Source organism: Mesoplodon densirostris, chromosome 20 (genome assembly GCF_025265405.1).
Source record: "Mesoplodon densirostris isolate mMesDen1 chromosome 20, mMesDen1 primary haplotype, whole genome shotgun sequence".
Taxonomy (NCBI): Eukaryota; Metazoa; Chordata; class Mammalia; order Artiodactyla; family Ziphiidae; genus Mesoplodon; species Mesoplodon densirostris.
Window position 1 is genome coordinate 12595658 of NC_082680.1, and position 15614 is coordinate 12611271.

The 15614-nt window shown below is 47.0% G+C and overlaps 2 protein-coding genes across 3 annotated transcripts in view; one reads left to right on the forward strand and one right to left on the reverse strand.

Moving 5' to 3' along the window:
* Window positions 1–11166, reverse strand: part of ENPP6 (ectonucleotide pyrophosphatase/phosphodiesterase 6) — a 98407-nt gene extending 87241 nt beyond the window's left edge. For both annotated transcript variants that reach the window (XM_060085886.1, XM_060085887.1), the window contains exon 1: window positions 10845–11166. In XM_060085886.1, coding sequence (XP_059941869.1) covers window positions 10845–11085 — 241 coding nt within the window. In that variant the 5' untranslated portion in view covers window positions 11086–11166. The remainder of the gene's footprint in view (window positions 1–10844) is intronic.
* Window positions 11167–14143: 2977 nt separating this feature from the next.
* LOC132481288 (signal peptidase complex subunit 2-like) lies at window positions 14144–15198 on the forward strand. The gene is given in 1 exon segment (XM_060086041.1): window positions 14144–15198. A coding segment is annotated over 1 exon segment (681 nt). The 5' UTR covers window positions 14144–14149; the 3' UTR covers window positions 14831–15198.
* Window positions 15199–15614: the final 416 nt, after the last annotated feature.

Consider the following 15614-nt stretch of genomic DNA (forward strand, 5'->3'; position numbering starts at 1 on the left):
AGGATGGTCTGCTAAAGACGCTTGCCTGAGTTCTCCCAATGACCACACCTGTCCTCCTGACTCAGCCCTGGCACCACAGGAGCGCTCCCTCTTAAAGGCAGGTGCCCAGGGGAAGCTGCTTCGTCAGGGGGGCGAAGGCTCGGCATTCCCCTCACCACAAGCCTGTCTGTGGTTTCAGCCTGGGCAGCCCTTCGTCCAGATGCGTCTGTCCCTCATGGCTCTGTGACCTGCCTGTCAAGCCCTTGCCCCTCTCCTCGCGCCGGAAAGCGCCAAAGGCAGGAGTAGGTTATGATCAAGCACAAGGTGTGACGCGAGCCACATGCTACACACAGGACGCAGAGGGGCCCCAGGCCCACCCTGGGTCCTCGCCCAGGAGGCCGTGGACACAACGGCCTTATTCACGGACGGGGACCCTGAAACCCCAGTAGGTGTCGTCTAAAGTGTCTCTGAAATCAATGTTAACATGCTGACTCAGGCTCCCTCTGGATCCATTCTAAATGTTCTTGAAGCCGTTTGTGGCGTAGCACTGATGATGAAGCAGGTCCTGAGAGCAGCCTTGGCAGGAAGCCTCTGGTCCCAGCAATCAGCAGTGGGGAGAGGGGAGAGGGAGTGAGACAGGAGACCAGCCTGGTATGGAGACCACCTGGCTCCAGGAAGGGGACCTCCTAAAAGAGGGTTTACTGTGCTTATAATCAAAGACTTTCACCACAGCTCTGCCCGCCAGCCTCTCCGGCCCCTCCTGCAGGGAGTACATTTCCAGCAGCCGAATGAACACCCTGGCATCACCGTGGAAGCCAAGAGAAACATACTTTTTGAAAAGCGGCACTTCGGTGTCGAGAGGTCTGATGACGAGCGCTGAAATAATGACGTGCCGGGAGAGATTATTTTCGTAAATTCTTGGAACACGCTTTTTTCTCCGGGCTTGAGCCAGTGAGTGGTCCTCACGGCTTCTGTCGCCCGACACCTCACACACCCGGCCGCTTTCTGCAGGCGGCTTACTCAGGACCCATTACACGCACCATAGCTTTAAGTGGAAACGTGAAAAGGTGTTGTTAGGTGTCTCTGGGAAGTAAGTGACAAAACTGAGACAAGAGTTCATGCATATGAGAAGACAGATTTAATTGTGTGTTTGTGAGAAATGTCCTCTACCAGCCGTGGGGCAAGCAGAGAGATGAGAAGTCCATATACTGCGGTCCACTGGAACCCACAAGAGCAATTTCTCTCCTTGACCCCCATGATTATTCTACATGTTTCTGGAACTCTCCTTTAAGAGGTTGTCTCTGATCCCCTAAAGGGCCAACTCCAGGTGAATATCCAAATCAAACCTGAAATCTGGGCCTCCCTGGTGGCGCAGTGGTTGAGAGTCCGCCTGCCGATGCAGGGGATACGGGTTCGTGCCCCGGTCTGGGAGGATCCCATATGCCGCGGAGCGGCTGGGCCCGTGAGCCATGGCCGCTGGGCCTGCGCGTCCGGAGCCTGTGCTCCGCAACGGGAGAGGCCACAACAGTGAGAGGCCCGCATACCGCAAAAAGAAAAAAAAAAAAAAAAAAAAAAAAAACCTGAAATCTATTCGTCAAATAAACAGCCGTCCAAACTTTCCCATCTTTGCACATAGGAGCCCCAGACTTCTGAATTTCTTGTAGGCTTGGAATTGACTCAGGTTCCCTTCTTTTCAGCTCTTGCATATTCACTCACTACCCAATCAGCAAGTTCTGCCTCGAGGGCGCTCCTCAAATTCAACTCTTCACTTGTAGCCCATCGGAAAGAATAGATGCTCCAACGTTTGAAGTAGAAAAAAAGGAAAGGTGGAGCCTACTGAATTATCTTCAATTTAGCTTTCAAAGCCTTCTATCAATTGCATGTCTTTTTTCTTTTTTTATAAAACAAATTCCCTCTCTCTCTCTAACCCTCTACCCTGTACCGGGATGGTGAATGGGCTTAGCACCCTTCCCTCTGTCTTGCTAATGTGTCTCTGACTATTTCTCTGACTTTACTTGTGCCGTGTCCCTCATCAGAGTCTTTATAGATTTTTTTTTTTTAAGATCTGGCCCCAAATTTATCTCCACTAAAAATCTTTCCAGTCATCTTTCAGTGTTTATTCCACCTTCTAGATCCACCTAGATCCACCTTCTCCACGGAACTGTTCAAGACCATTATAACTCCCAATAAGACCTGTATCCCTGAGCTGCAGACACTTAATCTCTGTGCTATTCATTTAAATTAAGACCTACAAGTTTCTTATAAAATGCACCTAATATCCATTCAGTGCATAAACATTAAATATATCCCCGCCACCTCTATGTGAGGATTACATATCCTGAACTATTGGCGTCAAGCTTGGCAATATGATTTGCTTTGGCCGATGAAATGGGAGTAGATGTGACTCGTGCCACCTCTGAGCAGAACTTTTAAGCATCATTACACCGTTCGCCATTTTCCCTTTTCCCTCTGCCATGCGAGAAGCACGTCTCACTTAGAAGTGGCTTTTTCAGCCTGTGTCTCAAAATGAAGAGGAAATGGGGCAGTTAATCCTTAAAGTCCATGCACATGAGTGAAAAAAGAATCTTAGTTGTGGTAAGCCTCTGACAGAGCTTGTTACTGCAACATGATTTAGCCGAATCCTACTGGTAAAGTGGGTAATGTGTACAATTTGTATAACCGTGGTTTTACACAAAGTTTCTCATTCTGTTCTCACAACAAGCCTATTGGGTAAGTTTTACTTTCTCCATTCTACTGCTAAATAATATTAAAACTCAAAAGCACTTGTTCAAATCCTGCAAGTCAGAAAGTGAGAGAACGGATGAAGTTAGATCTTTGGCAGCAAATCCATAGCTCTTTCCACTATACCATGTACTGTGAGTTGAACTGTGTCCTCTAAAGAGTTATGTTGAAGTTCTATCCCTCAGCACCTGTGAGTGAGACCTTATTTAGACACAAGGTCTTTGCAGATGTAATCAAGTTAAGATGAGGTCACGAGGACGGGCCCTAATCCCTAATCCCGTATGACTGGTGTCCTTATAAGAAGGGACACACAGGGAGAACGCCACGACAGTGAAGGCAGAGACTGGAGCGACATTTCGATGCAATCTACAAACCAAACTACCGAGGACTGCTGGCAACACAAGAAAGCTAAGAGAAAGGCATGGAACAGATGCTCCCCTAGAGCCTTCAGAGGGAGCGTGGCCCTGCTAGCACCTTGATTTCAGACGACGGGCTTCCAGAACTATGAAGCAATGACTTCTATGATTCTAGGTCACCGCGTTTGTGGTGATTTGTTACAGCAGCCCTAGGAAGCCAAACATCGTGACCACCTCAGTTTCAGGGCATAAACCGTGAGAAATTCTCAGGAAGTAGGTCTGGGGGTGGAAGTGGTGTGTCTAAAGAAGCCTTCGTTCTTCCATTGACTGCCCAGTGTCCCCATCCTGCCTGTGTCAGTTTCCAAGAGCTGTTGTAACAAAGTACCACGGACCAGGTGACTTGAACAACAGAACTTTATTTTTCACAATTCTGGAGGCTAGAAGTCCCAACTCAAGGTGTCATCAGGGTTGGTCTTTTCTACAGCCATCTCTCCTTGGCTCTGTAGATGGCCACCTTCTCCCTGTGTCTGCATATGGTCTTCCTTTGGTGCCCACCTGTGTCCTGATCTCCTCTTCTTATCAGGACATCAGTTATGTTGGATTAGAGCCCACCCGAACAGCTCCATTTAACTTAATTGCCGTTTTAAAGACCCCCATCTCCAAATGCAGTCACATTCTGAGGCACTGGGGGATAGGACTTCAAGATACACACTTGCGTGTTGGGCAAGGAAGACATGATTCAGCCCATAAACCAGTTCATGTTTTCAAATATCTAAGGAGCCTCTCACGAGCCTTAAGCAATCTGGAGTGGACACTGAGAGCACAAGATGGCTGACCTTTTAAGTCACCAGACCCATCCCTGGGTCTGACGGCCAGGACCACACAAAACGTGGCCTTTGCTGTCCTCTCACAGTTGTTCACATGGTTCTGAACCATTGGCCTTGTTCATGCCTCACTGATACCTCTGCCTTCTTCGCTTCGGCAGTCTTGGCTGGAGTTAGGCTCTGTCTAGGGCTACGCTGATGACTAGTGTTTTGCTGCACCCCCTACATCCCAGGCCTTTGAGTCCCAGCACCCTCCTCATGGGTGACTCTCCTTTCAACCCTCTTGCAGCCCCTGACCTTACAGTCAAAATGTAAAACAAAACCAATAGACATATTCTGAGGTTATATAAGATTATTAGGCATAAACGGTAATCGGTTCACCTGAATATCTGTTCATTGCTTTCATAAAGCAAAGCATAATTTCAGTCTTTTCCTCTGCCTGCTACTTTAGTAGTATCTAAAATCAAAATAATAATCAAGTTCCCTGAAACTCTGAACGCTTTAATCATTATTATAATGCTTCTTCACTAGGATACATTTTGTTTGAAGACAGAGCATGACAAGTGAAGGGAGGGTGGCCAGGGAAGGCATATCCACTGCAGTGACTTCGGGGAAGAGATTTAAAGAAGCAACGGAGCGAGAATTCCCTGGCGGTCCAGTGGTTAGGACTTGGTGCTTTTACTGCCGAGGGCGCGGGTTCAATCCCTGGTCAGGGAACTAAGATCCCTCAAACTTTGGGTCTTTCTGGGGAAAAGCATTCCAGACAGACGGAACAGCAAGTTCAGGTGTCCTGGGATGGCCACCTGCCTGGAACAGGTGAGGAAAAAAGGGAGGAAATGGTGGGGAATGAGGCTGGAAAGGGGCTGGGTGACCTGGAGCCAGTTCTGTAAGAGCTTGAATCTACTGGAGGGTCTGAACAGAGGAGTGACACCATCGGGCCTGTGTTTTAAGAGGACTAGTCTGGCTCGCATGTGAGACAAACTGCAGGGCAGAGAGGGTGGGGGGCCAGGAGCTGTTGGGAAGCTCTAGGCTTCCGAGGGTGCGCCCTCTGGTCAGGGCCCCAGGGGTGGAGGCAGGAGAAGCAGAGGCTTTGCGATCCATCCTGAAAGCGGAGCCGACTCAGCTGCGGGAGAAAAGGTGGTGAGGAAGATGGGGAGGGGCCAACAGAAGGGACCGAGGAGGAATCAGTGAAACAGAAGGAAACAGAGAGAGGAGGGCGTCCTGGAACGGAGGGCGCTATCAGGAAGGAGGCCACCAAAGCAGAGGACTGACCCTTGATGACCAGGAGGCCGCTGCTGAAAACCAAAGCATGACAGGGTTTTGCAGGAGAGAGAGTAAGCGGGGAGCAGTGGGCACCCCAGACAGAGGCATCTAAATCCAAGGAAGGGGCTTCCCTGGTGGCGCAGTGGTTGAGAATCCGCCTGCCAATGCACGGGACAAGGGTTCAAGCCCTGGTCTGGGAAGATCCCACATGCCGCGGAGCAACTAAGCCCGTGAGCCACAACTACTGAGCCTGCACGTCTGGAGCCTGTGCTCCGCAACAAGAGAGGCCGCGACAGTGAGAGGCCCGCGCACCGCGATGAAGAGTGGCCCCCGCTCTCCGCAACTAGAGAAAGCCCTCGCACAGAAACGAAGACCCAACACAGCCCCAAATAAATAAATAAATAAATAAATTTTAAATAATAATAATAATAATAATAAATCCAAGGAAGCCAAGCCCTGGGCTGAACAGCCCGAGCAGATGCTGATCCAGGGGGAGGAGAGGCCAGGGTGCCCTGGAGAGAGGCCATGTCCATGCTGCTTGTGCTGTGGGCGTGCAGAGGCCGCCGCAAGTGAAACTGAATTCCCCAGAAGGCTGAGGATGTGGGCTTTTTTTCAAAACATGATTTCTCAAGTACTTTCTGCATTGATTTCCTTTGGTCCAAGTGACAGCCGGTTTTAATTTAAATCGGCTATTTTCTTAAAGGCAAGGGAAAGCTTGCCTTGCCCGGCAATCCCTCGCTCCAGAATGTGAGGCCTTGATATCTGGGAAGAATTTGCTTCACGTGTCATTTCTAGGAGGGTGGTCAGAACCGCATCGGCACAGATATTAATTCTAAGCAGTTAACATCCTTGGTTTTGCTTTGATTCCACTAGAGGATTAATCAAGTGCCTTTATCCAGGCTCTGGCTGCTTCCCAGACTGGTCTTAAGACCTCTGTCCTGGGTCCCAGGTCATACACAAAACCTTGTGGGCATGCCAGAACTCGGGTCGGGGCCCTGCTGGTTGCTGTATGAGAACTGGCCTCTGAGGCCTGCCCTCCAATCTCAGCCCTGCTACTGAGGTTCTTAGGTGTCTGCAGTGAAGCACACAGTCTCCCTGCACATTATTTACCAGTTTCTAAATGTTAACATGATAATGACATACTGTATAGCAAACATCTCAGGATATGTTCATCTCTTGGCAGATTATGTTCAGGAAGATTAAATTCTAGACCAGCTTCCCAGCTACTCAGGACATTTCTGGGCCACCTTCCCCAAACACTGAATCAGAAGTGCTCAAGAGTTACAAACAAATGTTGCCATTGGCTTTGGCAAAATGACGCTACCTTATGCTGCCCCAAAACACACCCAACGTTTTCTCTTACGCGTGATCTGCATTGAACAAATCACTGCTTTTTGTCCGTGGATGTTATGTTAAACTTTACTTAAATCAAATGGGGATTTACCTCAAAGAGAATAATTTTACAAAAAGATCCACAGTTAAAGATTAAAACAGGGTACCCTTGGTGGCGCAGTGGTTGAGAATCTGCCTGCCAATGCAGGGGACACGGGTTCAAGCCCTGGTCTGGGAGGATCCCACATGCCGTGGAGCAACTAGGCCCGTGAGCCACAACTACTGAGCCTGCGCGTCTGGAGCCTGTGCTCCGCAACAAGAGAGGCCGCGACGGTGAGAGGCCCGCGCACCGCGATGAAGGGTGGCCTCTGTTTGCCGCAACTAGAGAAAGCCCTCGCACAGAACCGAAGACCCAACACAGCCAAAAATTAATTACTTAATTAATTAATTAAGAAGATTAAAACAGAAAGCTTCCCCATAGCAGTTACACTGTGGTTATATTTTAACTAAAATTAAGTTGATCTACAGACAGCTCTTCAGAAAAAGAGCTTATGCATCAAGTAAGATATTATGATAAACGCCACGCTTGGGGCTGTTTATTCCAGCCTTCAAAATGCTTTCACATGCTACTCCGACTGGAAGAAAATTCTCCTCTCTTCTGGTCTTGCACAGCATATTAGGAAACTACCCATTGGTCCTTTGTGTAGTAGTCTGCTAGGGCTGCCCTAACAAAGTACCACCGACTGAGTGGTCCAGCAACAGAAATTGGTCTCTTGCAGTTCTGGAGGCTGGAAATCTGAGATCAAGGAGTCGGCAGGTCTGGTTTCTGGTGAGGCCTCTCTCCTTGGCTTGCAGGTGACAGCCTTCTCACTGTCCTCATGAGGTCTCTCCTCTGTGAACGGTGATCCCCGATGTCTCTTCCTCTTCTTAAAAGAGCATCAGCCATAGGGGAGCAGGGCCCCACTCTAACAGCATCATTTAACTTAATCACCTCTTTAAACACCATGTCCTTATATATGGTTGCATTCTGATGTACTGGGGGTTGGGATTTCAACACATGAATTTTGGAGGGGCACCATTCGGCCCTTGCTACTCATCTGAGATATTAGCAGGTACGTGATGTGTCTTACCTGCTCAACTTGAATGTAGGCTCCCTGGGTGAATGGCCCTGTTTTAAGATTCTATGTGTTCCCAGTAATCAATTGTCTGATGGATCTTCTTTTTTGCAGGGAGGCGGGGTGCCAGGCCACACAGCTTGTGGGATCTTAGTTCCCCGACCAGGGACTGAACCCAGGCCCTGGTCAGTGAAAGCGTGGAGTCCTAACCACTGGACCGCCAGGGAATTCCCTTGATGGATCTTCTTGATCACTATTGGAATTGTGTTCACATTTGTCCTGATGCAAACACATTTTGAAGGGAAAAAAAAAATCAGTCACGGTGGCTTCATGTCAATGACTGGGCTGGATGATTTCCAAGGTTCCTCACAAATCTTGTGACTGTTCATTTCATCACCATCCACGTGGCTTCCCATGAAATTCTCCTCTCTAAAGATGAGTCATTTGCTTAATTTCTAATATGTAGGCCTCCCAAGAGGTGCCAGTCCTAACTTTTTCTAATTTCATGTCTGCTTCTGGCAACACCTGAGATTCTGGCCGGATTAGGACCCAGAAGCTGAGGAAACTGAGGTTCAGGGCAGTGTGATGGCTTGCCCAAAGTCTTCCCGACCCTGCAAGGACTCCAACCAAGTTCTCCCAGCTCCCAGGCCAAGTTCTTTCCAATAACCCCATCACTCCTCATTACGAAAAGAGAAGAACACCAAGGGCTTTATGGCTTATGGGCAATAATTCATGTAAGGAAGTGAGATCACAGACTGCCTTATAAATTCTGAGGAACCTTAAGACAGCGTATCTTTTAGTACCGAAAGGATCTAGCATGATTCTTTCGTTGGTTCATAAAATGTTCATATGCTCAAACCATATGTTTAACTACTATTCCCAATGGATAGATCCTTCCTTATATGAAAAAAAGAGGAATTTTTCAACATCAGGTGGAAAAAGCAGCATAGATATTGGGGGAAATAGTCTAGATTTCTTGCTGAGTCAGTTCCAGGGCAGTGGAGATGGCAGCATCCTGATGGCCAGGCCACCCTAGCCCACAATCCCACCCCAAGCCTTTATGTCCACTCAGTAGATACAAGACAAGTCACACCCAAAGACACTGGCACATGAACATGAGTCTTGCTGGACACATCCTATATACAATATTGCTTCTATAAAAGTGAAAAAGCCAACTTAAGCACCAAGCAAGCTTTCAAGTCAGATCATACATTTTACCATCAAAAACTCTAAAGGCGGGCTTCCCTGGTGGCGCAGTGGTTGAGAGTCCACCTGCTGGTGCAGGGGACACGGGTTCGTGCCCCGGTCCGGGAAGATCCCACATGCCGCAGAGCGGCTGGGCCCGTGAGCCATGGCCGCTGAGCCTGCGCATCCGGAGCCTGTGCTCCACAGCGGGAGAGACCACAACAGTGAGAGGCCCGTGTACCGCAAAAAAAAAAAAAAAAAAAATCAAAAAACTCTAAAGGCGTAAGCTGTATGGAGAGCCTGTGGCTTTCTCGGGCTAGACTCAGTTTGAAAGTAAAGGTAAGATCTTTGTCATTCATGGGACCTGCACTGTCCCACCACGAGAAGGGCCCTTCTGTCGTGCCTAGACCAGAGAAAATACCCACAGCCTGACAAGAAAGTGTCTGCGTGACTAAGGCTTTGTGCAAATTAGCCCTTGTGCTGATATCAGGAACGTGGATCAGACACACAAAGGGCCGAGTCACTGGCTGCGTTTCTCCGTGGAGACTGTAATGGTCCCTTTTTGCTCGTTGGAGTCTGACTTGCTAAAACGGATTTTGTTCCTCTTCCACTGAGACTGACAAAAGTGCACGTGGCAGTTTGTGAATCGAGCCTCGCAGCAGGGCTCTGAGAGACAACTGGTGTCGGGGTGGCTGCAGGTGTGAAACTCCCCGGACAGTGCTGAAGTCGGCCTGTGACACACAATAACCTCTATGTGCAGCCCGCAAACGGCTTCCCTGCAAGGGCAGATCCGTGCCAAGGGAGGACGAGGAGACTTTTGTTCATCTTCTTTATCTGAGAGATGCTGATTGTTTGTCTGTTGGGGGAGATTTTTGAAAATGAGCAGATAAATTCCTTGCTGTGTGTCGTCTGGACTTTTTTTTTTTTTTGCTCTCCATGCCTTTATTTCTAATTCTCCAAAATCTCTTTCCCTGTTAATTTTATGGCATTTTTATGTACACATGCATACAGTATCCACGTATGAAGTCAGAGATAGCAATTTGTCTTTCCAGGATCCTTGGGCTTTGCTGTCCTGTGAAGATCCATAATGAGATACAAGAGTTCTCATCCCCTTCCTGTTAACAGAATTTATAGAGTTTTCCCTGCGCTCAGAGCACATAGCTAAGCCCTACATAAGCATCAATACCAGTGCATTCTTACCAGCCTCCCTGGACAGCTTGCTAAATTCTTTCTGAGCGCCTCTCGCTGGCCCTTACAAAGGTTAGCTGATAAACAAACTGGAAGCTAGGAATCTCTCACTGTGTGAGCACAGATAGAGGATCAAATTCATGGAATCACATTTGGCGTGCTGGCAATCCCAGATGAAGGTCATTTTTAGGCAAAAGTCAGCTTTTCCAAACCCAGCCACAGTCTGGGTTAGCTGGGGGGTTGGGTTTTGTTTTGTTAACAGATGCTAGAAGTTAAAAATGGGAATCTGAACTACACATCCATTTTTTCTTCTCCATGTCATTTTACCTGGCCCCAAAAGGCAAAAGAAGCAAGTAGCATTGCTAAGTAATACTTCAGGATATGACCTGAAAATTCCCTCCGAGGCATCCAGGAATCCCACATGTAACTTTCATAATCCAGCACATTGACAAACAAGCCAAAACAGCTCCAGGATGACAGATGACTGCAGGGCAAGGGGACAGGAGAAATTTGATACAAATGAAGCCCTGTGGACTTTTTAAATTTGAACTTAGAAAATACGGAGTAGGCTAGAATTCTTTATTTGTAAAACAAATAACCACTTTAACAATCATCTATTCATGTAGTTCTCTGTTCTCCACGCTGAGAATCCAAAACAGGTCCTGGGGATAACTTTGGGAAAACAACACACCCATGAAAAAAAAAATCTCAGCCAAGAACACACACTTCCTGTCTATCTCTGGTGTCCCAAAGGATGAGGGAAACCTGAACACTTACATGAGACTCTAATGCCAGGAGGTAACTGCTACTGTTGGACTCCAGCCCGCCCCTCCCCGCCCGGAGGAGGACACGGTACTCACCAGTCATTAGGCTGTAGTAATTGGGGTAAGAGAGACTGGGAAAGTCTGGGGTCAGGTAATCCACTTTTACCCCCCTGCTCACAATCTCTCTGAAACCAGGCAAGGACTCCAGGGCCTCATCACTGATGTAGTCAGAGCGAAAACCATCCAGCAGAAACACCAGGAGCTTCCGGCGGGCCGGGGCTGGCTGTGCCAGGCTAAGAACAAGGGCCAGCAGGAGGGCCCCGAGCTTCTCTGCCATGCTGCCAGGAGCCTGCCCGAGCACGGCTGGCACAGCCGTCCCTTTGCAGAGACTGAGGATGGAGAATCTGTAGCTATTCTCTCTTCTAGGGGCTGGACCTTGACTGCTGGCCTTCCTGAGCCAAGTTCACTTTCAGAATTTAAAGGTACAGCACCCCCTTTTAAAAACATCTATGCTTACCCTTTACTAGAAGGTGCGGAGATCGACCGCTTCAGAGAAGCCAGGTTCCCAAACAACCCAGAATTAACACCAGGGGAGAGAGTGCAACCTTACCATTTGGGGCGAATGTTCCAGAAATACAAGCGCCCACAGAGAGGTGGAATTTGAGAAGATGACAGAAGTTAGCACTAACTTTGCAGTTGGGCTAACCATAGAGAGGAGGCAAGGAAAAGGGTGATCCCTTGATTTGCTGCCAGCCCACGACTCTGCCCAATTTAAACTCTCTCACTGACTTTTTCGCTACAATTTAGTAACACAAACCTCTTAACTCGGGATGTAGACAAGAGACCATAAAATTCGTCTTGGGCATATCTGTGGACTTTTCAGCAGGGCCTCCATCTTCATAGCATTTAAAAACAAATTATTTGTCTATGTCTCAGCCACTTCTTTTCGTACGCATCCCTATACAGCGCTTATTGTTTTACTTTTCAAGTTCCCCGTGTCCAAATCCAGATGTAGGAGGAGATGCCTCTCAGCAGAGCCATAGAGCCAGAGAGTTCCACAGTTGAAAACAGACTTGGGGGTCATTATGGCAGATTGGTCTGAGGTAGCATTGCCCCAAGAGGGCAGCAATCAGACAGAGGGCTGGAGGGCGAGAGTTTGAGATGGACAAGCACAGCGAGAGATAGCCAGGAGGCTCCATGCCAAGAAGGACCAGGCAGAGGCGTGACCGGGAGGCCGACCAGGAGGTCGGCAAAGGGCAGCAAACACAGGTGGGTCAGGAGACCAAGCATTGAGTCCAGATGCCTGCGGTTCCCTAGGCTGGGTCTTTCATTTGGCAGAAAATTAAATATAAAGGCTGATAAAATGTGCATGGCCCATAGCAAGCCCTTACCAAATGCTAACTATTATTAGCATTATAACTGTTGCTTGGATCCTGGTGAAACAGGGACTGAGGGCGGTCAGACACCAGCCGCTCTGATCTTAATCAATTCTACAATGGCTGTCACCCTACCTCCGCCCTCTGCCTGTGCCTTGTCTTCTTATCCTGTTCTATTGCATTTAGAGTCAAGCCCTCACACGAGACCACTGGTCACTTTCTACATTGTGCTGGGAAAAAAAAAAAAAAAACACCTAGGCCAAATTACCATTCCCATCTCAGCTGGCTGAGACAAGGATCAGACTTCATTTTCCCAATAAAATTTTTTTTTCCCAATAAAATTTTTTTTTACAATTAAAAAAATAAGAGAAAGAGGACAGCTTAATATTTTTTTAATTTAAAAACACAATGTCATTCTTATCTCTTTGAGTTATGCTGTACTGTTATTCTAAATGGAAGGAAGGAAGGAGTAAAGCAAAGGGAAAGGTGCTGATGCTGCCGAGTCGATGGGCTGCCCTGGCCGTGACCATCACACACACACTGAAAGAGTTTCCTCCGGTAGGGAGGGCCTGGGTAGGGGACTACGGAGATGGCATAAAAATGCAAACCCACATGAACTGCCTTGGGGGTGGCCCCTGAGCTCCCTTGGGGAGAGGTTAAGGACTCCAAATGTTAAAGATGGATATAAAAGGGGCATCCACTTTCCTCCGCCTCTAGCGGGAGGTCCAACCCCAAATACGGCTCCCTGAGCGCCTTACCCAGTTGTTGAGGTGGGGAATCCTTAACTAACAAGCTCCAAATTAGAGTGTCCACAGATCCCCAGAGGACCCCAAGGCTCCATGGATAGCGCTGTGATGCGTCTGGGTGTGGGCACTGCTGCTGTGCACTATATTGTTTTATGATGAACATGTTGATTTATGATCATGTTTAGAGAGTTTCTCTAAAGTTTTGGGTCAATAAATTACTGTAAATAAGCATCTTTAATATACATACCAATATATGAAGAAAGAAAGAAACACATGGGACGGAATTCAAACCAAGGAAGTCCCAGCACTGCCTACAGTCAGACTCCTGGTCTTATATTGCCTTGTGGCCTAGAAAAGGTTGGAAAGAAAAGCTAAAAGCCAACAAGGAAAGACAACAGATTAGGAAATGTGGTTATAATTAAGTGCCCAAAGTCTTGTGGTCCAAGACCTGGTATGTCTGTTATCTAGATGTCCTCAGCTGGGGGGTGGTCATCAGCATCTAATATGTAAAAGTGCTCCTTGCCACTTGTTTTTCAAGGGTTGACAATGCTAAAAAGGTCACTGCCCACAGAAGTTTAACCCAGATAAGGCAGAAAAATGAAAAATTTCCTCCAGAACTTGGAACGAGCTTTGCCCTGAAAGCTGTTCCAGGTCTTGCTAGGGACATGCACGAGCTCTCGGGAATGTGCTGTCCAGATGGGTCAGCACTCTGGAGCCTTGCCTCCATGGAGAGGCAGATGAGATGGAAGGAAGGAGTCCTGGGCTTAGACAAAAAAGACACGATTCTAGAGCCTGGGTTCTGGCATTCTGCAACTGTGTGATTCTGAGAAAGTTGCTGCCTTTCCATGCTTTAATTTTCCCCTCTGAAAAGTGACAGAGGTTTTAAGATCCTTCCCAGAATCAATTAGAATTCAAAAGTTGTGACCCAAGTCAGCCCATGTTAGCCAACATCAGCCTTCACTGATCCCGTTAATCCATCACATTTTTGCCAGCCCATGTGGGCCCATGTCAACCCTTACCTTCCCTAGAAATCAGCAGTCTTGGATCCTCAAAGTTCTTGCCCTAAAGCCTGACCATGGCAAGTGTCCCACCTGCCCTCTCTCTGGTCAGGCCTTGGAATTAGAATCTTAATACATTTAAAAAAATTGAAATCCTACAGAACGTGTTCTAGATTCAGGATAATATTCATCTAAAATTAAGATTAAATAAAGACATTTTCAGATAAATGAAAGCTGAGAGAATTAGTCTCCAACATACCTGTACTACAGAAGCAAGCGAGATGGCGGCGGCAGCTGCTCAGGGCGGGAGAACCGGTGGTGGCGGAGGCGGTAGTGGGGCTGGCAGCGGTTCCAGCTGAGGGACAGGCAGTAGCCGCAGCGGCTTGCTGGACAAGTGGAAGATTGATGATAAGCCTGTAAAAATTGACAAATGGGATAAATCAGCTGTGAAAAATTCTCTGGATGATTCTGCCAAAAAGGTACTCCTGGAAAAGTACAAGTATGTGCAGAATTTTGGTCTAATTGATGGTCACCTCACCATCTGTACCATCTCCTGTTTCTTCGCCATAGTGGCTTTGATTTGGGATCATATGCACCCCTTTCCAGAGTCCAAACCTGTTTTGGCTTTGTGCATTATATCCTATTTTGTGATGATAGGGATCCTGACCATTTATACCTCATATAAGGAGGAGAGCATCTTTCTCGTGGCCCACAGGAAAGATCCCACAGGGATGGATCCTGATGATATTTGGCAGCTGTCGTCCAGTCTCAAAAGGTTCGATGACAAATACACTGTGAAGCTGACCTTCATCAGTGGAAGAACAAAGCAGCAACGGGAAGCCAAGTTCACCAAGTCCATTGCTAAGTTTTTGGACCACAGTGGGACCCTGGTCATGGATGCTTATGAGCCTGAGATATCCAGGCTTCATGACAGCCTTGCCACAGAAAGAAAAATAAAATAGCTACTTCTAAAAGCAGCCATCTTTTGGCCGGATCATGCTGAATTGAGGGGTGAGGGAGAAAGAAACAGAGAACTTAATATGGATAAAGTAAGAAATGTAAAAAATGTCCGTTTTGTCTTGAAATTTTAGTCCATTCTGTATAAAGAGAATTTTCTAGCTCAAATATGAGAAGTTGTAGCTCTGATATCTAGCTGTAGCCTCTTTGGTCTGCTGATTGCATTGTTTTGATTTGCTTTTCTGGAAAAGCATTTTTGCTAAAAACCGTACAGACTTCCTCCTTCATACCTAGCAGTACTTTATATAGTATAGCTTTGTGCCATGCAGCATTTGAAGACTCAATTTTTTAAACTGTTAACCTGTTGCTGACTTTATTGTGTTAATTCCCATTTCAACAGCTGTTTCCCTTAATTCAGGATACAACTTCTTGTGAATGACAGTTTTCCTTCACACACACATTTTTGTGGGTGTGTATATATCTGACTTGGGGAGAACTGGGGAGAAAAACCCCACAGCTTTTTAATTTGTTTAAAAGAGACTTTCTGCCTGTTACATTTTGTGCTCTTAACCAATTAAAGAAGCCAATGGCATTTTTAGTTTAAAAAAAATAAAAAGAAATACTAAAGAATGTCCTTCAGATTGAAGGGAAATAATACAAGATAAAAATTAAGATTTACAGGAAGGGAATAAAGAGTATTAGAATTGGTAAATACATGGATAAACATAAAAGAGTATATATTTTTCTTTTCTTAATGTCCTAAAAAAATTGTTTAAAGTAAAAAATAAC